The 27,061-nt window shown below is 39.5% G+C and overlaps 1 protein-coding gene across 5 annotated transcripts in view; it reads right to left on the bottom strand.

Annotated features, from left to right (window-relative positions):
- The window catches only part of il1rapl2 (interleukin 1 receptor accessory protein-like 2), a 483,040-nt gene that overhangs the window by 171,375 nt on the left and 284,604 nt on the right, over nucleotides 1-27,061 (bottom strand). For all 5 annotated transcript variants that reach the window (XM_086305892.1, XM_086305858.1, XM_086305868.1 and 2 more), the window contains exons 3-4: nucleotides 23,645-23,814; nucleotides 22,356-22,459 (exon numbers count right to left, since the gene is read on the bottom strand). In XM_086305892.1, the coding sequence (XP_086162018.1) occupies nucleotides 22,356-22,459; nucleotides 23,645-23,814 (274 nt within the window). The remainder of the gene's footprint in view (nucleotides 1-22,355; nucleotides 22,460-23,644; nucleotides 23,815-27,061) is intronic.

The following is a 27,061-nucleotide window of genomic DNA, read 5'->3' as shown; positions in this document are numbered from 1 at the left end:
ATAACAAGAATGTGCTTATTCCATCCTAATCAATACGACATTTTTAGTAAAGGCAATGGGCTTTTTTACTGTACAATGTAGCTAAGCTATTCTTTATAATTACATTAACCCTCGTTAGCTGTTATTATGTTTAAAGTGGTATCAAAGCAGGTTGACTAAAGAGGCTACATCAGCTTTTTAAATACATTTAGCCTAAATGTTTACAGTAAGTAGGTAAAGCTACTGTCAGTGAGTTCATTGTGTACCAGGTATTTTGCAGAAAAAAGGCAAGGTCTAACCAAAATGAAGAAATGACAGTTTTAGAGATGTGGGGTTAAAACTTCCGACAGAGGATAATCTGCCAAGAGTCAAAGAAGCAAAATACAGAGCTGGAAATGAGCATAACAGGTTCCCTTTAAAATACCCCCGTGCATTGTGGCTTAGAGTCATCAACACAAACGTTGATGTTGATGACTCTCAGTCACGATGCATAATGTTACTTAGTACATTTAAATATGATGTCATAGAGATCCCGAAAAGCGGGGCGAATATGGAGCTGGAATGTCACAGCACTGACATCAAAAAACACCTGTGTTGCCAGCTGCTGCTAGCAAAACGGCACTGTTTGCTGCCTTCTTGCATCATCGATAACTCTCTGTCGCTATGTCCCAGCTTGTGGTAATGCGCACAAGCCGCAATCCTCATTTATTTTACATAATTGCACAACAAACGAGGATTGCGGCTCATGTGCACTACCAGGGCGACCGTGGTTCAGGGGGTTGGGAAGCTCATCTGTAACCGGAAGGTTGCCGGTTTGATTCCCAAGCTATCTCTGTCCTGGTCGTTGTGTCCTTGGGCAAGACACTTTACCCTACCGCCTACTGGTGTTGGCCAGAGGGGCCGATGGCAGCCTCGCTTCTGTCAGTCTTCCCCAGGGCAGCTGTGGCTACAACTGCGGTTTGTCTGCACCAGTGTGTGAATGAATAGTGGAATTGTAAAGCGCTTTGGGTGCCTAGAAAAGCGCTATATATATGCAATCCATTATTACCACGGGCAATATCAATGTGTGGCAAAATACTTGAATTAAATATCTATATGTATATATATATATATATATATACACACACACACACACACACACGCTCTTCCTCACATATATACTTTTATAAACACTTCCCACAAATTGATTTTATGTTAAAAACATACTTTAACCTTGTAGCTTTGATGATTTGGTTCTATACATTCATGCCAGTAATGCATATTGGATTGAGATGAACTGAAGCAGAACTGTCCTCTCTCTCGCTTTGCTGTCTTTCCACATTTCCCTGTTTTTTGTTTTTCTATCGGGCTTTGTCAAAAGCTCTCCCCCATTCCCCTTTCAACCTGAACACTGGAAGCCTGGCACTAAACTGTGAAAACAACAACTATGTAAAGAAGAATGTATTATGCATATCGCACTGTAAACATGATGATTCAATTAGACCGCAATGCAAACGCTGTGTCAGAAGCATTTAGCACATGCTGTGCGCCTCTTATAAATGCAAATTGTTGGTACGTGTGTGGGTGTGTGTTCATATCTGGCGCTATGTGAATACATTTAAATTGCTTTGTTAGTAAAAATGCCCCTGAAGTTAAAGACATTTGTCTATTTAATGTGATACAAGTTAGAGTCGTACACATTTTTGGTTTGCTGTACCAACGAAAAAAAAAGTCACTGCAGCTGGAATTATGAAGTTATCATAATTAGATATTCAGGGGGTAGGTTTTTTTTTTCCATTGCCATTTACCTGCAGGGCAAATAAGTAATAACCAACCGTGAATATACTGTATTTGGGATTATTAGAGGAGAACGAACATGCTCTACTATATGAAATGAATATCCAACACGTTCAGGAAAACCTCATTATAATCCACATCTAATTAAAATGTGTCCATGGCCTTTGTTCAAGAAATTACAAGATGTCTAGGAAATTACAAATTAAAGCAGAAGGAGATGAAGCAGAAAAAAATAGAGAGATGAACCAAAAAAAGATAAAATAATAGCGTATATTCGTGAACAGGTATCGTCATTTCTTGTGTCAATTAATTGTATTCTTTCAAAAAGAATTCCAAGAACCTGGAAATCAAACATCCTTCAGATCAATTTAATACTTTTTCTTCCTAAATATACATACAGAACATAAGGGATATTATCAGCATCTGCTATTTGATTTTCCGGTTTCATCTGATTAAATTCTCAGTAATGATACTTTTACAAAGAAAAGACTACATCACTAGCTTCCCAGGAATGATCCGTTATTTCAGGTAATGGTAAAATAGTGTTATTGCCAAAATATCCAGTCTAGGACAAACTGTTCAAAGGCAGCTCCAAATTACCCAGATCGAAGAAGCCACACATATGCCTGCATTCTGTTTGAACATTGACATAAACTTTGCAAAGGTTTGCACATCACAGATCAGTGGCAAACAAAGCAAATCACCTAAAATTACTAAAACAAATTTCTTTATTAAGAATTTCCAGCAAATGTCATGCTACCTGTGTGTGAACATATCAGAACTTCATCCATTTTCTTAACTGGTTATCCAACGTGTGGTCACACAGGAATAAGGAAGACTGACCAGGAGGTCCAAACCCAAATCATCTTGCTGTAAGGTGAAAGTTCTTCTGCTTGAATGGTAAATGGACTCGTTCTTATATAGCGCTTTTCTACTCTGAGCACTCAAAGTGCTTTACACAACTCATTCATTCACCCAATCACACAAGCTATTTTTCTAAGTTTTTATTGTTATCTAACATTCATACACACATTCACACTCTGATGGATGCATCGGAGAGCAACCTTGGGGTTAGTATCTTGCCAAAGGATATTTGGCATGCAGACTGGAACAGACTAGGATTGAACCAACAACCTTCCGGTTAGTAGGTGACGTGCTCCACCTGAGATACAGCCACCCCTGTTGTTTGACAGATGACACTCAAGCAAGCAAGCAATTTATGTTAGAAGTGGTTTAATAGAGAAGGCATCTTTCTGCTTCAGAGGCAGATAAATCTGACATTCGTCAGCATAGCAGTGGAAGGATATTCTATGCTTTCTGAGGATGGTTCCCAGGGGCTGTAGATATAATGAAAAAGAGCAGAGGCCCTAAAATTGAGCCCTGCAGGACCCCAAACTGAAAAGCGGCAGAGGAGGACTCATACCCTAAAAAGTTAACACTAAAAGTTCTGTCAGAAACATAAGCTCTAAACCAGGGCTGCCCAATCCCAGTCCTCGAGAGCTACTATCCTGCAGCTTTTAGATGCATCCCTACTCCAACACAGCTGAATCAAATGAATGGCTTGTTATCAGGCCTTTGCCAAACACGATGGCATGCTGAAGAGGTAATCAAACCATTTGATTCAGCTGTGTTGGAGTAGGGATGCATCTAAAAGCTGCAGGACGGTAGCTCTCGAGGACCGGGATTGGGCAGCCCTGCTCTAAACCATTTCAAAGCAGTACCACGAATGCCTGCAAGATGGTGCAAGCGAGACAGTAAAATGTTATGGTCTACAAAAGCAGCTGTTAGGTCAAGGAGGACAAGAACAACATAATTACCATAATTACCACTCTCCATTTCCAGTTTGTGTTTCACTGTTTTAGTTTATTACAGTTAAGAGAATAGCTGGCAAGTGTTTGCAGAACAGTCAGTGTGTTCCTGGCAAACAACTAACCAAATCAGTCACAAGCAGGCTTTCACCACTGGCCAGAAATACATTTTTTAATGTATTTACAATTTTTTATCACATGACCAGTAGTTGATAGATAGATAGATCTCTCTTTCTTTTCTATCTAGCATTTCCTCCATAGCAGACCTTGCCATAGTGGGACAGAAAATATCCAAATAAATGCAAACACATTATAATAAAATATATTTCCTAGTGTACACTAAAGCTCTTTACCATTGTGTAGAAAGCTTCTTTCTACCCATTACACACACTAAATATTACTAAATAATTGATGTTAATGGCACATCTCAGCCCTATAGATAGCTGCTAATGTGAGTATGTGTCAAGAGTTAAGAACATTTCTGACTTTATTAAGGAGACAAGAAAATTGCTTTCAGACACAGAAATGAGAAAAGATTTTGAAACACTGAGTAACAGAGGCAATAGAGTGCTACAGATTAGATTCCAGAGATGGTATTTAAGGTTCATCTAGATCTTATTAGAGATATGTTTGCATTTCATAGCCTTAGGCCATTTCATTTTTATGAGATGTGCACATGCTCCAGGCCGACAAAGCAGCAATAAGACCACTGGTGTTTATTGGGACCATTTTCGGGAGGAGTGATCACGATGTTGGCAGCCCAATTTGTTTTTGACGTATTAACCATACCTGTGCTGTACGTGCTAGTCTCAGTGTGCAATTTGGCTATACTGACAGGTTTATTTTATCTAAACAAATAAAGACATTACTTCTTAGCCTGTAAGAATAGGAGACATTAAAGAGTCAGCAAAACAAAAATCGCTCAATAATTTGATGTGTTTTTAGTACAGTTTGCATTGTACTGTAATCAGGATGAAGTGTAATTAAACAAACTGTCTGACAATGTCTCTGATATCTTGGAATACTTATTTTTTCATGAAGGTGCTGTTTTTCCACCATTTCCAGGCTTAACACTAAGGTGAATGGTCTGCTTTCGCAAAACATTTTTCTGCATTAATCAACAAACAGCTTTATAATTTTAGCGTCGTTATTTCCATATTTACACACTTGTATTTTCAGAGCTGTCATAAATAGTCCTGCTTGGCTGGATCAGAGTTTATACTCAGAGGCACTTTTATATGTGGATATGGACCAAAAGTTCAAACCATAGCTGATAAGCTTAACATTCAGCATGTAGCACCTTCCCATGTCATTCTCAGTAAGATGGCAGTTAAGTCTATTCAATTTTTAAAATAAAAGTTAAATATTTTTAACCACAAGTTTGGTCCTGTTGGAAATATACATCAGGAGGGCAGGAAACACATCATCTCATTATCTTTTTATAGAATATATCTCTGGGTGACTTTATGACATACATGCTTTAAACCGTGAAATGAAAGGTGACCTGTTCTGCTCTTTTCCAATGCCATACATTTTAATCTTGGATTAACAGTTCAAAATCCTTATTATCTATCTTACAGGAACCCAGGAGCACTGAAGTTCATCATTTGTCCGTAAAACACCCCCTCTTTCCCTCTTAAAGCCAAACACAATTTGTATATAGAAGGATGTGTTACAGCCATAGTTGTGTGTGGCTGTGATGGCCATATTAGGGGGTACCCACTCTCTTTGTTATTCCAACCAACAAAAAACCCACCTATATTCACGGATCTCATTATTTAAAACATTCGCTCCTGAACTTTTACACTGGATTCCTGACACACCGCCCAAGTGATCCGAGTCTCTGGAGTGCACTGTGGAGTATTTTACATGCTAGGTGGATGTGCAAACCACTACACTATGCAGCCACTATACAGCATGCATATGACAGATAATAAGGAAACACATAATAGGTCCCTTTAACTACAGTTTCATCAAGTGTGTCCTTTGCTGCTCTGTGTAGGCCTTTTCGCAGCAAACATGGCTTACAAATAAATTAGGCTCGACCCGACAATTTAATGCCAGCAAAATCTGTCCAGCAAAGCTGCCTCTTGTCTTACTGGCAGTGAATGAGGTGAAAAAAGAGATTTCAAAGGTGAAAGGAAAGATTTGTGGCTGCCATTTTGCATCTAATGTGATTAGCCGACATTCATAACACTTTGGTTATCAGCAATTTTTTGCATTAAGCTCACGTAACACACAGCATCTGCATATGTGCCTGCATGTGTGTGTATGTGTACGTGTTCACCGTCTGCTGAGTGCGGCTTGTTATTTTGTCACATGGCAAAGGAAAGTGTATGAATAAAGCATAGGATTTCACTTTTACACATGTGGGGATGTGTGGTTTTATGACTGCCCATGTGCATTTATTAAAGCAAATGAGGAATGTGCTGTCATGATGAAACAGATACCAGGTGTGAGCCGAAAACCTCTTTCAACTTGAAACACAGCTGACAAATCAGCTAATCAGCAAATAAAAGCACTTCAGACTGCTTGCAAAATGATAGTTCAAAATCAAAATTATGCACTGAAATCTATACTGCTTGTTTTTTCCTTTATTTTACAACACACTACCAAGTAGTAGAGTCACAGTTACAGTAAGACTTAATGTCCATGCTGGTTTGAGGCTATGATACTGGCAAAGAGACAGCACGTTCTTAGGCTACAATGATTTTTCTTTTTTTCTTAATTGTCACACTGATCTTAATTTGATGCGACTGCTGTACGTCTGTCAGAGGCTACATAATCGCTTCTAAAGTGTCCTCAAGCAAGGCAGCATCACTTCTACAACAATTGCAGGCATACTGCACTTTGGCTGACCGCTAATATTTCATATTTGTGCAGAATTTGTGTTTTGTTCTTGTTGTGGAGCAGTCTCGAAACCCCCCCAAAAAAAGACACAAATTCCAGTTCCACAAAATGCTAAATGAGCCGTTAATGAATCTCCAAATCAAATTGTAATCCACCATATCCAACTCGTCAATAAATCAGGCGCACCCTTCCTGCAATTACCCTCCTATGATCAGGGCAGGCTGCTGGAGGGTGCTTTGAATTATGGAGCTAATAGAGGGGGATGTATCCTGGCCAGCAGGCAGCGTGTTTATACCTGCACGGAGCTGCAGATTAATTTGACTATCAATCTAACGAACAGGCCGAGAGAGAGGAAGCGTGGACACTGCTGCACGCTGAGACAGTCACACATACACACGCATGGGCCGAGACATTTCTGTGCATCTCATATGGTTATATATGGATCCATACGCCACAACAAGCTATATTTTAATGAGGTCTTAAATACTGTGTGTAGAAAGTGTTTAACGCAGATTTTTTTAATGACACTGTAAGAAAATTATAATTTTTTAAGCCACAGCTTTTCATTAATAAGAATAGATGCAAATGTGAGTCATTTTTAACCATTACATGTTCTTAAGACCTTTTAGGACATTTTATGATTTAAAAAAAATCTGCAATGCATCAAAACAAACTGGAACCTCATTAAAAACTCATTTCACTCTGATAGCACTTGCTAAACAGAAGACACAAACACGCTGTCAGAGAGATGCGCAGCAGCCTCTGTCGGCTTGCTGACACACAGAAATTGTGTACCCGTGTCGGCTGCTGTGTGATTTGTAAAGTAAAGTAAAGCTGCACCTTTTTCACGCTCTCCATCATTTTTGTGTTAGCATGTGCGCATCTGTGTGTTTCACTGGAGCGCTAATATTCTTTGATATGAAAGGTCAGCAACCCCAACTTGTGAAGCACAGATCAATACCTGTCACTGCTGATAAGCAACAATCTTGCCTTTGTTCACACAATGTATATGAGAGGAAAAAATACTGATTGAAATCATCACTGCACTGTTTTCCAATCTAGATAAAAAAAAAAAAACACATAATAAACAAGGTACATAATTGTAATGTTTCATTGTTTTGGGTTTTTTCCCCAGTGGATTTTTACACTTGCACTAACCCATGAAAAACATCTTTCGATTTTTGTGTTCTGTAATGTTGCAATTTTTTTTTTATTACAGATTTATTTTGCCAAATTCATCATAAACACAAGTCCACTGTGCGCTGAAATACCAATAAAGCTTTAACAACAACGTTGGATTATAGGTTCACATGTGCAACGTGTTCACTTACAAACAGAAAGGGAGGAAATTTTGTGTGCCTAAAAACAATTGTCTCCCTTTTTTCCCCTGAATGTTCCAAATGTTGCAGTTCTTTCATGTTATTAAATAAGTGAGGAAGTAAAAAGTACAACTACTATTACTGTAGTGTGGGGATTAGCTTGTGTTACAGACCCAGCATGAGAGCCGATGTGTGTTTGAACAGTGTCTGCAGTCTCCTAGGCAAGGTGACTCCACTGAGTGTGTGTGTGTGTGTGTGTGCGCTTATGTACATTATTTGTGTGCAGAACTAAGTCCTTTTATCCCTCGGCATGTTTGTGAAATGAGTTTGTTATGCAAGCATGATGTTCTAATTATTCATGTGATGTACTGATCCTGGTCACATTCAGGTTCATGTTCATGTTTATGTGAACATGATGTAAATACACAGTATCTGGATGTGTATACGCTTCCCCTGTCATTTACAGAATACTGCACTCGATTCTTATGTACGTGTAGTTTGTATGCATCTTTAAAAAGACGTTATTAACACGTTTTTTTACTTTGTTTTCAGTGATCAACAGGTGGCAGTAATGCATTCTTCATGATATACACAGTCACTCTTGCTGAACCAAACTTTACTGTGAGGCTTTACTTGCAGCAATGTCAGCCAATGAAATATAGTGTTAATTTAGGCCAGGTTAACGCTCATGATGGGTAAAGACTTTTTAGATTCCCAATAAATCAGCAAGCTGTTGGTTGTTGGACATCTCAGGGCAGCATATGTTGGTCTTTTGTGGGATTTAAATGGAAACAATGACTCAAATATTCAACCACACTATTTTTTTTTTGCCATGAGCTAAGAAAATATTTTTTCTTCATCTTCTCACCCAGTTAAATGTCAGGTGGGTCCGTCAAGGAGGTTGTGTTTCTGGTAGCGTTTGCATGACGTTCTGTCTGTAGACACGATAGCTTGAAAAGTTTTAAATGAATTGTCGTTCAGCTTTGTAGGGGTGCAGAGTGGCCCCATGTTAATGATCCATTCAAATCTGGCTTACATCCACTCAGGCGTTCAAGGTCAACTCAGTGATTTATTGGTTAAAAATGGGCTAAAAGTTTTAAAACTTACAAGTGCAGTCTGTGAACATATAGAAAGTAAATATGTCACATTTAACTTCTGACCTCACATTTGACCTCTGACCTCTCCTTCAAGGTTAATAGAGTAATGCTATATAGAGCTATTTAACTGCCATTGCTTGTAATAACATGTAAGCATAGGGAATTCTAAATATCACATTATAGTTTGGATCCAAATATTATGTCACAGTTGACCTCTGACCTCACTTTTACACTTTTTACTTTTACATTGTTAAGAGAATGAGCTGCTTGGTTAGTTAGAAATATACTGTAGTATAATATTATGTAATAAGCTCAAGTTATTCATGTCTGTTGTTTACACATCAGTGCCTGTTATCCATGACCTACTCCTACATGTTGGTATAATCACAGTAAGCGTCTTTCACACTACTCTTCTCTTATTTTTACTGCACTACAAACTTAAAGCACACTTAAAAGAACAAAACTGAATATATGTAAATAAAAAACGATTCCTTCCAAATTAATTACCCGGAGGAGGTTTGGACTCTTGGAGTACTTATTGTATATATATATATATATATATATATGGGTGATCGTGGCTCAAGAGTTGGGTGTTCGTCTTGTAATTGGCTCGGACAGTCTCGGTCGTTGTGTCCTTGGGCAAGACACTTCACCTACCGCCTACTGGTGATGGCCAGAGAGGCCGATGGTGCGATATGGCAGCCTCACTTCTGTCAGTCTGCCCCAGGGCAGCTGTGGCTACAACTGTAGCTGCCTCCACCAGTGTGTGAATGTGAGAGTGAATGAATAGTGGAATTGTAAAGTGCTTTGAGGGCCTTGAAAAGCGCTATATAAATGCAATTCATTATTATTATTATTATTATTATTATATAACTAAATAGGAACATAAAAATACATAATAGATGGAATAAAAGGGTAGTTTACACACGTGCACTTCATGTGCAGTTTGTGCGAGGTAGTTCTGTGTGATCACATGTATAAGGCGAGGTCCTGATTGTGCTTCCTTTTTACTTTGCATGTTAAATTTAAACTCAGCACAATGGATAATTCAGATGTACCATCTTAGGAAAACTTCCACTTCCACGACCTGAAATCATTTCAATAAGGCTTAAACGAGTGACTTTGCAGATCACAGTCTAAGTGTACTTGAAGGACACTCAAGCAAGAGTTGTAGAAGCTGTGAGGATCAGACTTTACAGAGTTGTGTTGCTAACATTGGAGCGGTGGCTTGGTTTTCACAATTTCTCCTCTGCCCTTCCTTTCACCCTGCTTTAGCCCCTTCCTCTCTAAATCTACTGAGTCACATCATATTTCAGAGCATCCTTAAAACCCCTTGAACATCAAAGTGTCAAAACCAAGGCTTTACTTCGTTTTTTTCTTCTTTTTTTTCCCAAAAAACTGGCCAGGGCAGCAGGCATTGGCTCAACGTGGCATGCACTGGCACACGTTAGCCCATATTGGCAAATGACTGGTGCCGACTCAGTGGCTGCCAAGTCACTGAGGACTGCCAAAGAAACTTCAAATGACCGTTCTCTCCTTCTCTGCACCTATTTCACTCCCCACTCCTCTCTGTTTTACTTTGTTACTGCCATCGTTGTTTTACCTCCCTCTCGTCTCTCTCCATCTCTTTGTTTCTTCCTCTTCCACTCACTGTCTTTATCTCCTGCTTGGAGTCTGGTAATCTGATGAAGAGAAAGGTTAAACATTTGGCTGGCATTAGAAAACACCCTTGTGACAATGTTGTGTGTATTTCTTGTGTGTGTGCCTTACCACAGGGGAATAGCTGAGAGAGAAAGTGTGGCAGGGAGAGGTGCGCATAAAGACAGAAATTTAAAAATGAAATTGCAAATGAGAATCTGGTCTTTTATTTGACTTCACCAGCAACCGCAGATAGGTGAAAGCGCTTGATGGGATGTGAGGTAGGGTAATGGCGGTGAAATTTCAGCAGAAAAACAGCAATTTATTTTGTGCAGCCATTAACTATGGCATCAGAAAAAATATGTAAAAAAAGATACACAGAATTACTTACTGCCTTCCAAAATTACAAGCCTAAGTGTTTATTGATCTGCCACCTGTATTAAAGTTTGTTAAAGAGTTAAAGAAAGTTGCCATGGTTAAGAAAAACGTACACATTCGTTTGGTCACAGATGGGTTTCAGGCTGAGGGCTGCATTGTTAAAATCAAACAGATTGCATGCCCAGTTACTCGCCCTGAACTCCTCTCTAAGGGTTTTGGGGTTGTTGGGTTGTTGTTTTTTGGTTTTTTGGTTTGCAGACCACAAAAAGTCGTCTGTCAGGAGAAATGTCAACGTGGGCCCTTTTTGTCTCGATAGTTCAACCCTGCCTTCTTCAGATTATGCTCATATGATTTGAGCAAAATATTCACTGACAACTTGAAATGTCAGTGTTATGTTTCACATTTCAACTGCTGTCCAAAAATATTCACTGTTGCGATGTATATCTAATCACCCGTGGCAATGAAAGTGGGATTTCATTAACAGCATTATTTGGTGCAATCATTCCGATGGCAGCTGTGATAGATGTCAGCCACACTGCAACTCTTGATTTGATGGATGGCAGTATTGGTAAAAACTAACCCAGAAACTACGGTCCTGGGAACTTGCACATACATTTGCATGTAACCTGTGTCTGTTCCCCCTCTTGTGGCTGCACCTCCCTGAGTCTGGTCCTACCAGAGAGGTTACTCTGTATTATTCTAGGACCTTACAATATAAAGCACCTTGAGGCAACTGTTGTGATTTGGCACTATACAGTATAAATAAAACTGAACTGATTTGAATATAAATTTCTATCCACACAGCGATTTCACTGTCTGTAGTCAGTCTTAGCAAAAAATACCCACTCTTCACTCTAAAGGGGAACCACTGTTGGCTTTTTGTGTGGTGGTACGTGGGCTCCAGTAACCTCGAGTTCTGTGTTTGATCAATTATCGATCTACAACATTGCAATCGTGCTAGTTTTTGAGTCATCAGGAAGTTCTACAGAATGGACTTCTGGACACCAAGAACAATGCCTGATCAGCAGACAGACAGACAGTTAACAGCCAAAGACAGCCAGCATGTTGGCCATCAAATCAAGTGTCCCTACAGCCAATCCAGCATTCAACCACGCAATCAGAAACTCAGAGCACCGGACAGAGTTCTCAGTCAGTCGGCTAAAACACCAGCTAGCCGATCAGCCTGTCACTGTGCCACCCGACTGACCCACCAATGACCCTACCTAGCCAAATGGCCTGTCCTGCCAAGATGTCACCAATTGAAACAACCTTTCATCCGCCTAACTGCTCAGCTAGCCAACCACAATTCTCTTTTTTAACCTTAGAGAGCAGCCAGCCAGCATTTCAACCAGTCTAGTTACTCATTTTCCCAGAGAACACGTTGCATTTCCATCTAATGTGCCGTGTTGAAGTGAAGAATGGGAAAAGCCAGAGGCATGAAATCTTTCATCTCATGCTACCTCGTTCACTATCTAACACTTATTTTGTTCATTTGGAGTCGTCCTCTCCATCATTTTGTCCTTCGCCATTCTCATTCTTCACCTTCATCTGCGTGTGTGAGTGTGTGTGTCTCCATCTACTTTTTGATTCCTTTTCTGCTTCAGTCTGAGAGAAAACCGAGTGTTGCAGGATAGAGGTTGGGTGCAATGTCTTTCCTGCAGCGCTACAGCCTCAAAAGTAAAGTGAGACCTCTTGCTGGGTGTATCAATTTCTTTCTACATGATGTCTGTGTGTATATGTGTGTGTGTGTGCCATAGTCCTAATCATAGTGTGCGTATGGAGGGTCTTGGGCAGTCGCCGCATGCTCTCTCTCCCTACTGAGGTCCTTATACCTGCAGAGAAAATGGATTTTTGCTTTTCTTTTCTCCTCTACTCATTTCTCCATCTCTTCCAACTCTCTCCTTCATCTCTCTGTATAATTCCATCTTCTCTCTATCAACTGTCCTGTGTTTTTCTCTCCGTGTATTTGCCCTCTCTCCCCACCCCTCCAATTTAACTACTTTCTCCTTGACTCTTTTTTTTTTACCTTCTTTTCTCTCTCTCTCTCTCCCTCTCCTTCCCGCCCACCTGCCTCCATTTCTTCTGCTCCCTCCCTGTGCACATCTCTGTTTCTCTGCTTCACTTGGACAATGTTATTTTCCAGTTACGGTCTCCTGAGAAGGAATGTCACTCTACTTTTGTTCACCTAGACTTTTTTTAACAGTGTCTTTAGGCTGCACCCCTCTCGCAAACCCACCCACTACAACATACACAAGGGACTTTACTAAACCTTTAAAAGTGTGTAAACCCTTTGAGGTTTTCTAAATTTCTGTATAAATGTGACCAATAATAGCAGTTAATTCAGGGGTGAAATTACTCAGAATTTCTATCAGTGGGACGGAACGTGTAGTTGTAAATGTGAGCGTGGATGATTGCATGCCTGTGTGTGTTACTTGGGCATTCTGACCAGATGCCACTTCTTGCCCTATATATGACAACTGGGGCTCCAGCTTCCCACAACCTAGAATTGGATAATCGAATGATAGAACAGCTGGACGTATGTGATGACAACATTTCTGAGAGCTTCACAAAAAAGACTTGTCCAGGCTGGCAAAGGTTAGAGAACCATTTCTAAAGAGTGTTGACTTCATCAGTCAGTCAGACATATCGTGAAAGAAATTCATCACCCTTCACAGAGGAGGTCGACCAACAAAGATCACTCCAAGAGTAAAGCATGTAATATTGTGAGAGGCCACATACATCTGCCGATGTTTGTGTTCAGAAATTTGCCAAGAGGATGCTGACCAACAACCATTGCCCTCCTGAAGGAACACCACTACAATCCAGCATTAGCAGCTCATCCGATCTGTGAAATATGGGCCTGTTTTAAGAAATATCATGGATGTACTTGAAACAATGATAATAATTGGGACAGGCTCCAGTCCCCCCACAACCCTAATGAGTATAAGCGAAAGAGGATGGATGGAGTGACAGCTGTGTGAAAGTTGTTAAATATCCATTCAAGTTTTATGTTAACCCGACTCTAGACGTTGTTGAACACTCCAACAACTCTTTAAATGAAGTTAAAATAATCATGGAACAGATTTCCATATTAATAAATTACTTTCTGTTAGCATTAAGTAGCTGGACTATGTAATCATAGATCAACTCAATTAAATTAAGTTGGAATAAAAAACTTGCATAATGCTAAAGTAAAACAATTTAATCACATGGAAATCCTTCACACCGACTTCATGTTACTTACAGGATCCAATTTAAAATGTTACTTTTTGATTTTAAATCATTAAACGGTGGAGCCCCTTCCTACCCATCTGAGCTCTTATCTCTTCATTCTCCAGAAAAAAAACATGAAGTCTGGTTCAAAATGATTCATATCCATTCCAAGGTCTAAGCTTAAATCTCACGGTGGCCTTGTCTGTTGCAGGTTCCAGACTCTGGATTAGTCTGCCTCTAAATATTAGACCTGCACAAACACTGGAACATTTTAAATCTTTACACATTTGACCTTTGACATGCTTAAATGACTCACGTAGCAGGCATCCAGGAGGCGTCCCAGTTAACCACCATCTCTGAAGGAGAGCCTTCAGAGGATGTTCAGCACAGTTTAGTTTAACTGAACTTGTTTAACTGGATTTCACAAAACTCAGTGGTGTTTAGGCCATATTTATGTATAAATGCAGAAATATTTTTCTGTAAGGTATAACAACGATAACCAGTCATCACATCAAAAGAAACTAATTTCATTTGCAATTGGATTTGTTTGGCTTGTCACTTGCAGCAGAGAGCAACACAAATTCAGGGAGACCTGAGTGAAACTGGTGTAATTACTCATGTACTTTGTTTCATTTATTGTAAGCAAAGTGAAAAAAAAGTTGCAAAATAATATATCAAATCCTTTTTATACTGACATATAGCCTTTTACATTCATATGGCAAGCTTATTAACGCAGACATCGAACAACAGTGCTCACAGAGCACAGCTTTCCCCAAAGGGCAGAGGCTGTACTAAAACTTGGATGCTTTATGATGTTTTTATTACAAAATGATGACGTCAGTGTGTTGTGTTGCTGCAGGGCATTGTATTGGAAAAATAAAAACGTATTGTAGAGCTCTCTCTATGCCCTTTCAAATGATATATCACTACATACGGTTTCTTGAAGATGATTTTTCAAGGTCCGATTTGACCTTGGGCACCAGCAGTGAATGTCAAGGTCAAATGCTTTGCCGACCAACGTACTCATGTCCTAAGAGTCACACGCATCGAAATAAAGGATTCTGCACTTAAATAATGAATTGTGCAATAAAATATGCATTTGTAAATTCATTTATGAATTCTCTTATAATTATTCGCTTATTTTTTTAATTACTAAAGTAATTTGTTATTTATTTAATTTAAGACAAAAACACTATTTATAAATCAATATTTCAAAATGAATTATTAATCCTTTAATAAATACTTCAAATTTAAAATGAATTTTACAAAAAAGAATTAAACTGTCAATAAAAACTAGTATACTGTATATTATTGTGAAGTTTGATGATCCATAGAATACGGCTAACATATAGTGTTTTGCAAATTTTTTCATTTGGTGTGACCTTGATTCGAATTTTTACCAAACTTAAGTAATAATCAAATTAACTTGATCTTTTATTTCTGTCTACCATCACACAACATTTGAAAATGATATCTGTGGATACTAGACCGCAAATAACCAAACAGAGCCAATGACATACTTCCTCCCTTTGGAGGGAGAATACAGCAGCACTTCAGTGTAGTTTTTCCCAATATTTCAGTATCAGGAAAATACTTACAGCAGATAAATCCTCCTCCCCATTCAACACGATGTCACTGACTTGTACCTTGATGACGAGGTACTAAACAGTGGATTTTCCTCTTTTTGTGTTTTGTTTTTTTCTCTCTGCAGCAGCTGTGAGAATGAACCAAAGCATTAAAGCTGAAGCTGAGAGTCTGACTGTATTGAAAGTGAAGCTACAGAAGCAGCACACTTTGGTGACAGTTCACAACAGAATCATTCACACTGTCACATTGTTTCCTCGCATTCATTTAATAAATTGCTAAAATAATTTGAGGTCTTTCAACAACAAGTATGAACACATAATGCAGCCGGCTGTAAAGCGCAGCGCAGGCTCAGGACGTAGTCCATGAATTAAAGAAGGCCAGCCTCTTTGAAAAGGTTATCAAAAGGATCACTGTGGACTTTGAATCCCAATTATTTTGCCTTAGGCCAACAGAGTGTTATCTTGTATTTGAGAATTCAACTTAGTTTTCACTTTTTAAAACAAGACAGGACAAGTAGTTTGATTTTTTTCTTTTCTTGTAGCTTGTATTTGGACCAGCTCCTGTGTGAACTCATGAGAAGATCACATTACACCAGTGAGAATTGACTGGGAAAGAAGAGACACCCTTTTGCTACGAACAAGCACAACGCCATTAGGTCTGCTATTCGAAAACATATTTTCACAGCCCACAGGATCCCCCTCACTGTAGAGATTAAGAGTTCAGATTTTCTATTTCTTTAATTTGTTACCAGTCTGCATATACGGTGCACTGTGCCGCACCGCAGCAGCAGGGTTAGAATAGAGAAACCCAAAAGGAAAACAAAAAAGTTTCCTAGAAAAGCTCCCCATTTTCCCCTTGACCCTCTCTGTCACGGCTTGTTAATTCACTAAAGATGATCTAGATATCTTATCACACACATCTATCACTGCTGACAAGCACAGGGTTTAGAAAGATTAATGGAGGGGTGGATTGTTGAGAGAAGGGAGGGGTACAGATGAATGGTCAAATATGCAGGAGACAGAGACTAAACAGGTTTCTTATTTATATACGATACATTTCTAAAACATAGATGTTGTAATGCCATGGTCTCAGCTTAAATATGTTCTGTTTTCAAAGATTTTTTTAAACTGCTTGAAGCTAGTGATACGAGATTTTAATATTAAGATGATTAATGGTTTACCTTTGCATTTCTAAACCTTATATAATCTACTCGATACATTTGTCAGCTCTGACGAACAAGACGAATACGAAGCAGCAATTAGAAACTAATAAAGCCCACACAGACGTGCAAAGCAGAATATGCATGTTTAATTTTCTATAACATTTTTAAAACATAGAATATCTGCCACATTTTCGGTTAGTGTTCACACTAAATACTGATTAAATAGCTGTTAATTGTGTAATTATTATTTATCATCTGTACATTATCACAAAACATTTATGAGACTACCCAGAAGACTGAATTCAAATGTTCAAAGTTTCTGCAGACTCACATGTTTAAATGTTTAACTTCGAGTCAAGAAAGGCTTTGGCCTACGTCAGTTGGTTTCCCCTACAAAACGACATTAAGGTAGGTTAAAAAATTAAGGTAGGTGAAAAGTCGTGTGTATACAGGTTAGGGTTAGGCGATTTGTCAGCATGTCCAAATGTGGTGGGTGGCCAAAATACTAACACCAAGATGTTAAAATGCAGAGCACAAAACCTATACAGTGATCCCTCGCTATAACGCAGTTCACCTTTCGCTTTTTTTTTAACAGCGCATTATCTTCTGCGTCCTGTTTGGCTGTAGACCATTGTCAATTAATCTCCTCCGTGTCTCCTGTACAGTACAGAAAGCGTCCAGCTTTTCAAATTTACATAAATCTTTGATCGCTAGCAGAGTGACTCTGAAGTGCTGTACTGTTTGTTTGTAAGTTTTCTCCCCAACAAACACAACAATGTCGACGAAACGTTTTGCACCATCAAAGACACCTGTGGTAGCTCCCAGAAGGCAGAGGAAGATGCTAACCGTCGCACAAAATGTTGGAATTCTGGACATGCTAAAGGAACATAGAAGTGACTGTATTTTTCGGATTAAAAGGCGCATTAAGTGAAACAAAACATTCAGATAAGTCAAACATTCCTCAGCTCATTCTTCTTGCTTCCTCTACTTCCGTACCATTGATTCACTAATGTTGAATTCTCTGGCAGTTGCTCTATTCCCATGTTGTGGACCTGAAAACAGGATTTGATCTTTGGTTTCATTCTATATGGACTTATTTTTCTATGAAGGTTTGAGAGTGTTTAAATGAGAGAAGTGTGAAAATGTTCATGCCTGTCTGAGAAGTGTTCAAAGCGTGTAGTGAGGGGTGTTACAGCCTTAAAACATCTATGAAAATTGTAAAAAATAAACCTATCACGGATTATTTTTAGAACATAACTCCCGCGATAAATGAGGCACCGCTGCATATACTCCTTTTACAAACAGTCCATGCTCTTACTGGATAATTAACAGCTTAACCTTTAGCTCTTAGCATTAGTTAACAGCTAACAGTATTTTGTGCTAACACTAAGATTTCTTTAACACATTAAATATTCTGCAAAGATTATTTTAAATGGGCACACATTACAGGAACACACTACATGAAAACTACACTGAAAACTGTTATATGTTCATATACTTATCCATATTTGTTCAAAATAAATAAATAAATTCATGTTACCATGGCAAACAATGTGCAACCATCTGCAAAAGATATTCCAGTATCCTGAAATGCTGATATACTGCAAAGAGGATTCATGTTATCGTACGAAGATAGATCAGCTATTACACAGTTTTATTGGTTTTTTATGTCAATCCAGCTGAAAATAATCAAATGTCAAATCAAATTTAATTTCACTTTTGTAAACTGAACTGCACTTAATGCCAGGATTGAATTCCAAGAGTAAAATTTAAATTAATCATGAAAATGGTTTTTTTGACTGTATGCAACAGGCCACATCTCGCCTGTTCTTTATTATAGCAACAAAAACATGTGTACGAGGGCAATAAGCACATTTGAAAGTAGAATTTGTCTTGCTCCTGTGTTGCAGTTTCTGTACATGGTTACAAATTCTAGATACAACCTTCAGCAGTATAATAGGATCCAGTTGGTGGCTCACCATTAGGATAGGGGGGACTGTGCCTCTTTGTGTGTATGTGTCTATGTGTGTGTGTATATGTGTGCTTGCTAATAAGAAACCCTGAGACAATGACAGACACCAAGCCCTAATTAGGTTGTCATGCTGAGAGAGCAAGGGAAAGACAGGAAGAGAGAGAGGGGGGGGGGGGGGAGAGAGCTTATTAAGGAGGATAGGTGTCAAGTTCTGGCAGAAAAAAAGAGGTGGGAGGAGAGCAAATAAGGGGGAGGATGAGGGCAATGAAGGGGTAGAAGGAATCGGACGCTGATGTGGGGAAAGAAAAGGAGTGGGAATGGGAAACAATGGAACATGGTATGTAGGAGTGAGGAAAGAGAAACAGGTGGTTCAGGTGTAGAGGACAGAAGCTGCTGGCAGGATGAAGGGAAGAGGAGGTGTAGGAGGGAATAAAAACAGCTAGGAAGAGGAAGGGGAAAAGATGGAAACAGAAAGGAGAAAGCTGAGGTAGAGAAGGTATCAGATGCAGAGAAGGAAGACAAACAGGATCAAGCACAAAGCAGGTCGAGTGATTTATTGAATAAAACAAGAGGAGAGCAGTGCTGCTGGTGCAACCAAAGCTTCCTTTTTTCCAAATGAAACACTGGCTAATTGTGGCTAACTGGGATACAAGCACGTGGCAAGTCAGATTTTTCAAAGGGTGGTAAAAAAAATCCATCACAGTGTAGCTTTTGGAGATTAAACCAAACGTGACAGCATTTAACTAACCACCGTATGGTAACGTTAAATCTGAAATGGCAATGACAGTTGGTCAATATGTTACTGTTTACCTCAATTTCCACTTAGAAATGTAGAGTTTCTTTCATGTTGTCTGCCTGCTTCACTTTCTCACCTTGTCACCCTTCGTTTGCAACATTGTTGTGTTAAAAAATATGGAAGTAATAAAAAGCTGTTACAGAAAACCCCAAACATCTGAATGCATGTTTATGTAATCAATCCAGTTAATTCTTCTTTGTGGGAAAAGATAAAAAAATAAATACGACTACATCTCATGGTCCACATCGGCAGATTAAGTTCAGCTGTCATTATATACGATATGTGTTTCAAAGCTTTAGAATCTGTGGTTGCTCTCATCTTCTGCCAGATATGGTTGAAGTCATGATTTTCTTCCACTTCTGTTTTTCTCTGTCGCTTCCACTTTTCCACGCTGTCAAAGTCCCTATATCTGCAGCTCTGACGTCAGACCATCTTGTTGGTTCTCTACAAAAGCTTTAAGAGCTACCCTGTGATTGTGCCACTTTAAGGCCTCCAGGACATTCTCGCTGAAGAACCTTCTTCCGAGGCTACTTCCAACATTTAACTCTGCATGACATTCTGATATTGAAGTTCTGTGTTCACTGATGGAAGCCTGACTCCCATTAACCTTTTTACTGTTTTGTTTTTTTCCTCACTAATTTCAACAAATACTGTGATGCCATTCCAGTTGATCCGTCTTTACTTAAACAATGCTGCGTGTCACTTCCTCTCATTGTGAGCTACTTCCATAAGAATTCCAGCGTGCTCCAAGTTTGGTCTAATAAATGACATCAAGGAAGAAAAATCTTTTGTAATCTTTAGGTGTCATTCTGTGTTCATAAGTGTGTTTATTTTGGTTATCTGCAGTGTCGAGCTATCTTTGCACCACCTTGGGAAAAATATTGTAGGAAAAATAGATATTAGTGTAATATAATTAACTTTTTCCACAAGACATCTTTATAAATACATTTTACAGCTTATAAGTGTAATATATATATATATATATATATATATATATATATATATATATATATATATATATATATATATATATATATATCCGATACCTGGGTGTCCACATCACTCAGGACCTGTCATGGTCCTGTCACATCAACACCCTGGTTAAGAAAGCCCGTCAGCGTCTTTTCTTCCTCAGAAGACTTAGAGACTTCCATCTGCCAATGAAGGTGCTCAAGAACTTTTACTCCTGCACCATCGAGAGCGTCCTGACGGCAAACATCTGCACCTGGTTTGGGAACAGCACCAAGCACGACAGACGAGATCTGCAAAGAGTGGTGCGCTCGGCCGAACGCATCATTCAATCAGAGCTCCCTGACCTGCTGTCCATCTACACCAAGCGGTGCAAGTCCAAAGCTAGGAAGATTATGATGGACCTCTCCCATCCCAACAATGGACTCTTCTCACTGTTGAGGTCTGGGAAGCGCTTCTGCTCCCTTAAGGCCAAAACAGAGAGGATGAGGAGGAGCTTCTTCCCCCAGGCTATTCGGGCCCTGAACAAGGTGTAGGACTGGACTCTCCCACACACGTCACTATAAGACTGGACTCTCACACACACATCACATCACCACACGCACGCTGGTTTTTCTTTATGCACACTTCCTATAATTTAAAATCTTTATAATCTCTTTCTACTATTTGCACATTTTTTTTACTGTAAATTTCTAAGTTAATTTGTAAACTTTTGTAGTAACCTGTAAATTGTAAATACTGCAAAACCACTGTCATTTAATGGTTGGGCATTGCACAGCTACAAGCATTTCACCCCCATGTCATACTGTGTATGGTTGTGTGTGTGTGACAAATAAAAATTTGAATTTGAATTTATACTACAATAACTGAAGCAGTTGTGCAGATTTGTTTCTGTTTGTTTCCTCCCGCTCCACCACACTACGTTGTCATTACAAATTTACACATAAACACATATTTCTAGAGGGCCTTACAGGGCTCAGTTTCTGATGTAGTGCCAACTGTCATATTGTACATTTTCAATTGAATAAACTGGCAGGATGCCACTCAACTGGCAAGCACAGGTGCACCATCTCACACCAAATGTCCACACAGGCGCACACACTCACCTGCAAGGCATAAAACCAATGTTCTGATATTGCAAACACACCTCAAAAAATGCTAATTTCCTACTAATTGACTAATTGTCAAATAATAAAATAGCAGCTTAAGATATGATGAAACGTTTTGTAATCCATCGGTCATCTGTGTTTTGAATATTGATTGATTGATTAGTAAGAACAGGGGGCTTTTAATCATAAAATAAAATAGTGTTTATTTTTTTTCATTCAGACAGGAAACAGTGCTGCTTCTTGCCCTCGCTATGCAAATGGACCACATGTGTAGAGAGAGTCAGTCAGAAATTTATTCTCAGTTTGTTCCCATGAAATCCACAATGCAGCAGCAACCTCGTGAACCCTGCTGCAGGTCAGAGTCGGGCCAACGATATTTTGTTTGCATGCTGCTGAAATCCTTACTCTGTTTATTTAGTCTTATGAAGTAAATGTGCTGGGGCTGCAAGTGAAACTTCAAAATAAAGCCTGTGTTTTGTTGAGTGTGTTCACGTTGACCCAGCTCCCGTCTGGGGAGAAGAGCTGTGTTTATGTGATTCTCACAAACAATGCACCCATCTGAACCAGAAATAATTCTGAATCCTACTTTGTAAGAGAAACTAGGTTGTAGTTATTTTACTTCAGGGTTGATGCATTACAGTGCCAGGATACTGGTCAGAATGGAGTCAGACAGGCCTGTGCACTGACATGCATCCACATTACCTTAAAACGCATGTGTAGAATCCACTGTCTTCCAATTCAGCAGATCTGAACCAGATGGAGTCATCTTCTTTACTCAGCCTGTGACCCGAGAAGATGATGGGCTCCTAAAAGATACAATAAGTAGAAGATTATCCAATCTAATATAACAGGACTCTTATAATATGTATTAATGGAATCAACGATACAGAGCATGTATCTATAATCTGTAACGACTTCCTCTTGACCAAGAATTGACAACGGTAATGTGGTTGCTATGAAAAAATGTTATACATTTTAATAATATACCAAGTATTACCTTGCTACTCAGATATGCTGTTCATAATTTGAGACATTTTAATATACACAGGCTTATGGAAGTTAGTGATAAACACAAATGAGTGCACTTCTTTGATTTCTTCTTCACTCACATTTGTCCCTCACTACATGTTTATACACAACTCTGCATTTAATCATTAGTTGTTATTAATCTTTGTCCTGTCTCCTTCCCTCACTCCCAACTCGTCGCAGCAGATTGGCCGCCCCTCCCTGAACCTGTTTCTCCAGGAGGTTTGTACTTTCAAATTTATGCTTACATATACCTATACTTATATAATAATTACAGTTATTATAATAATTAGAGAAAGCAAATTATTCTTTAAAAATAATGCTTGAATGTTTTTGAGTTTTTTACAGCTTGAAGGACCTCTGTTACCTTTTTGGAAAGAAATTTAAACATGAAAAACTACACTCCAATTTGTGGAGCGTTTCCACTCAACCAGATGGTTAATCCAGCTTTTTTGGGGGGAAAACTTATCTTTTTATTTATTCCAGTTGGTGTAATAAAAAAAAAAATCATGGTCTTGGTTTGTTAACTTTGCAAATTCAGGTGCTGACTGAAAATCTGTTGCTGCGTGGTACAGACCAAACATGAAGGTTTGAAGTGTAAAATTCTTGTATGTAGCACTAATGAGCAGATATTTGTGTGAGCTGCACCAATAAGGTTTATGGCAACAGCACGCTAACCGAGTGGCATTATTTGATAACCCATGGCACGTGGTGTTAAAAAAACAAAAAATCGCTAATACCGAGGCTTCAAAATTGCAGACTCCAAAAGCCAACGGCGCAGAGGTCACATCCGTGTTCTAAGCAGTCTCAGGGCTGCTCAGGTTATGGTTAGGTTAAATTAATGCTTTTTGGTAATTAACTTTTTAAATTTCCATTTCATGGTGTCTTCCTTGAAATTCATGACTCTTCTTCCCTGCCTCATCTTTCCTTCCACATCAGTTGTAGTTCAGACCAGTGACGCTCACCTCTGCATCGCCTTTGTTCTTGTACCAGATGAGGCGCAGCTTGGCGTTTGTGGCCATGGTGTAGTTGGTTCGGATGTAGCTGTAGAACAAGGCACATTTAACTCGAACAGGCTCACCAGCCAATACGTGGTACTCCTTCAGATCCACAGACCAGTCAATGCATCCATCCACTGCGAGGGGGAACACAGAGAAGAGAAATATTGAGGACATACACCATTATACACCAAATACTGCAGGAGAGAGAAACACTGATTAAAACTCAAACAACACAGGAAGCGAAACACGAACATAAACAGCAAAAACAAAAATCCTCACTCAGCCAAGGGTTTATATAAGATATGTATAAGTAAAAACATAAAGAAAAATGCTTGACAGGAGAAAGAAACGAGGATGTGAGAGAGCCAGAGAGTGTGAGTGACAGGGATATTGTTTTATCTCATTTCTTTGATAATATTATTCTTTACCTTCAAAGCAATAGAACATTGAATGTAAATTTTTTAACAGTTAGTCTGTTTTTTTGTTTCAGGGGAGGGAGGGGGGGCAACATAGTGGAAGATTAAACGAGTTACAAAAAAAAGTGTAGCATTTTTTTCTTAAATGTTGAAGGTACAAACACAGGAGGGTGTCAGAAATAAACTTCTTGTGAGAACAGACGAACAAAGTTCATTCTATTTTCTTTTGATTTCATCCCTACGACCAAATGTTTCTCTTCACTGTTATTTGTATAGAGTTTTTTTTCATACACCAAGTATGAAAAAAAAAGTAAGGACTGCTTACTAAGTATTGCTTTAGTAATTGGAGAAAATGTGTGCGAGATAAAAAGACAGAAATTCAGAATATGAAACATGGAGGGAGAGGTCATGACCAAAGGAACAGATGAAAGAGGAAGTGTGCTGCGGCAGTGTTGGGGTGAGTCCAGGTCAACAAGAACGAACAGAAAACAACTTGTAGATGTGAGACGAGTTTGAGATGGCGAGATGTTAGAGGTCGAAAAAAAAGACAAAGAGCTTGCCCTTCTGTTTTTTTCCTTTCCTCTCTGTCCCTCATTCCTCTCACTTCTTTTAGTTTTCCTTGTGGTCTGAGCCTCAGATAGCTGTGCTCTGTTTTAACTGTCACCCTCAGGCACTTGCCACAAGGCCTTCCCTCTGAATTACAGCCTGTAGCAATAAAGCCTCTGGTTCTGTCATCCACTTCAAAATACCTCTTCTGTCTCTCATCTGTACTCTCCCCCTCTTGTTTATTAGTGTTGTCATAAATAGCGTATGTATGCTAGTTGGATTAGAACAGACCATAAGCTCTGAATGGCATCTAAAATTTGGCTGTGATATCATCTTTTTTCCCCCCAGCAGTGGAACGATACCGTTGACCACAATATCACAGCATGACTTAAGTAAGGAAAATGGAATCTGGAGGAAAGTTGTTCAGATGAACATGTCCTCTACCCACATACCAAGGAGGTCTGGCCCGGATCTAGTATCAAGCTGGCACTGCTGACTTCTGGCATGATAAGACGTATGCCATCCAGATATGGGCCAGGCCTGGCATAGATGGCACCGTTTATGTGATGGCATGCCATATCTGGCTCGATTGTGGTTTGCTTCATGGGCCCAGGCTCACAGAAAACAGGTCTGGCCCGGATCTGGCATCAAGCTGGCACTTCTGACTGACTGGTGTCATGGCAGGGTGTATGTCAACCATATGTGTACCAGGTCTGGCAATGACGTCACTGTTTATGGCATGCCATGCCATATCTGGCTCGATTGTGGTTTGATTTATGCAGCCCAGGCCCATAGAAAACAGGTCTTCCCTGGATCCGGCTGGTGCTTCTGACTGACTGGTGTCATGGCAGGGTGTATGTCAACCAGATGTGGATCAGGTCTGGCAATGAAGCACTATTTATGTTCCTGTTTTCCTATTTTAGCTAGAAGACCCAAATGCCATGTTGGAATACTATACTGCTATGGTAGCCAATGTTTCAAATGCAGGTTTGTGAGTGTACACTTTATCCAAAGCCTAGTGACGGTTTACTCATCGTTGCCAGTGGGTGGCTGTAGCTCAGGAGTTGGAGCAAGTCACCTACTGATCGCAAGGTTAGTAGTTCGATCCCTGGCTCTTCCAGTCTGCATGTCAAGAGTGTCAATGTGTATGAATGTAGCTAGGAAGCACTCAGTTTAGAGAAAGTGTGAGATATTGTGAATGTGTTGTGTATAGCACTTTAAGTAATCTGGGCGAGTAGAAAAGCGCTGTATAAGAGTCAGTCCATTCACTGTCTGAACAGAGTTTCGTCATGTTACTTTTGCACTACTATGTTGTTATTACATGGCTTGATTAAGGTACACATTAGGCTGACATCTGGGGCCAGAGCTGAAACTGTTCTGGGCCAGCACAGGGCCAGCAGTGTGTCTACAACTGGCCCGTGGCTGCACACAACTTACACATGGCCCACATACTGCAAAGAATGACGGCCCTTTGGTGGCCCAGATCAGGTTTGCCAGAGGTAATCCACACATGGGCCAGGACAGGACCACCAGTGTGTCTGCAACTTGCCTTGTGCTGGCCCATGTGTGGGCCACCTCTGGCAAACCAAATCTGGGCCACCAAAGGGTCATCATTCTTTGCGGTATGTGGGCCATGTGTAAGCACATTGAGTGGGCCTGATCCGAGTCTTACCAATTTTATTATGTGGGTATATTTTAATATGCACATCTGGGTTTAAGGTTTGGCTTTAGCTTAGCTAACACTGCTAGCATAATGGACAGGTTTTTGATGGGGCTCCCACCTCCCACACAAAAGCATAGTCAAATATGCTTCCAAACCAACTTCCTTCCAAGCCAAAGACTAGAAGATATGATATCTTGCCTTTGGCTTCACCTGCGAAGATTTTCTTGTAAAACAAAGGTAAGCCTAGCAAAAAAAGTTTGGGAACCACTGGTCTGGTCTAACTCCAAATTACTTGTGATACAAAGTATCCCACGTCAAAAATACAACTGAATCAAATACAAACACATGTCTGTCCCAGCAGCTTGTCATAACAGGAATATATATAATCATGGCTCAGTAGCATATTCACTGGCATTGGGCCATTGTTGGCAAAATTTGCTGGGTCTGTGCTTTTTGGACACAGGATACAGGTTGTGGATCGTTACATTGGCTAGCTCTATAAGTCAATGTAAACATGTTTTAGCACTCTGTATGATGTGTCAGGTGTAATTTGTGTTGAGTTAAGTCACTACCAAAGATTTAACGACTTTATTTGCACCAGTTTGCGGTTTAAAATTACAGCCACATACTTAACTGGTACATTTATAGATTTAGCAATATGCATTAAGTCATACTGTGGCAGGAGAGATTCAGCATCACTGCACACACACTCATGTACAGACACACGGCAGATTTATTACACACACGATCACTCAT

This window comes from Aulonocara sp. 'chitande type north' Nkhata Bay, linkage group LG2 (genome assembly GCF_057382095.1).
Source record: "Aulonocara sp. 'chitande type north' Nkhata Bay isolate Kocher_YH1m ecotype deep benthic linkage group LG2, A_spYH_male_GT1.1, whole genome shotgun sequence".
Classification (NCBI taxonomy): domain Eukaryota; kingdom Metazoa; phylum Chordata; class Actinopteri; order Cichliformes; family Cichlidae; genus Aulonocara; species Aulonocara sp. 'chitande type north' Nkhata Bay.
The sequence above is the reverse complement of the archived record's forward strand: the minus strand, read 5'-3'. Positions and strand labels throughout refer to the sequence as shown.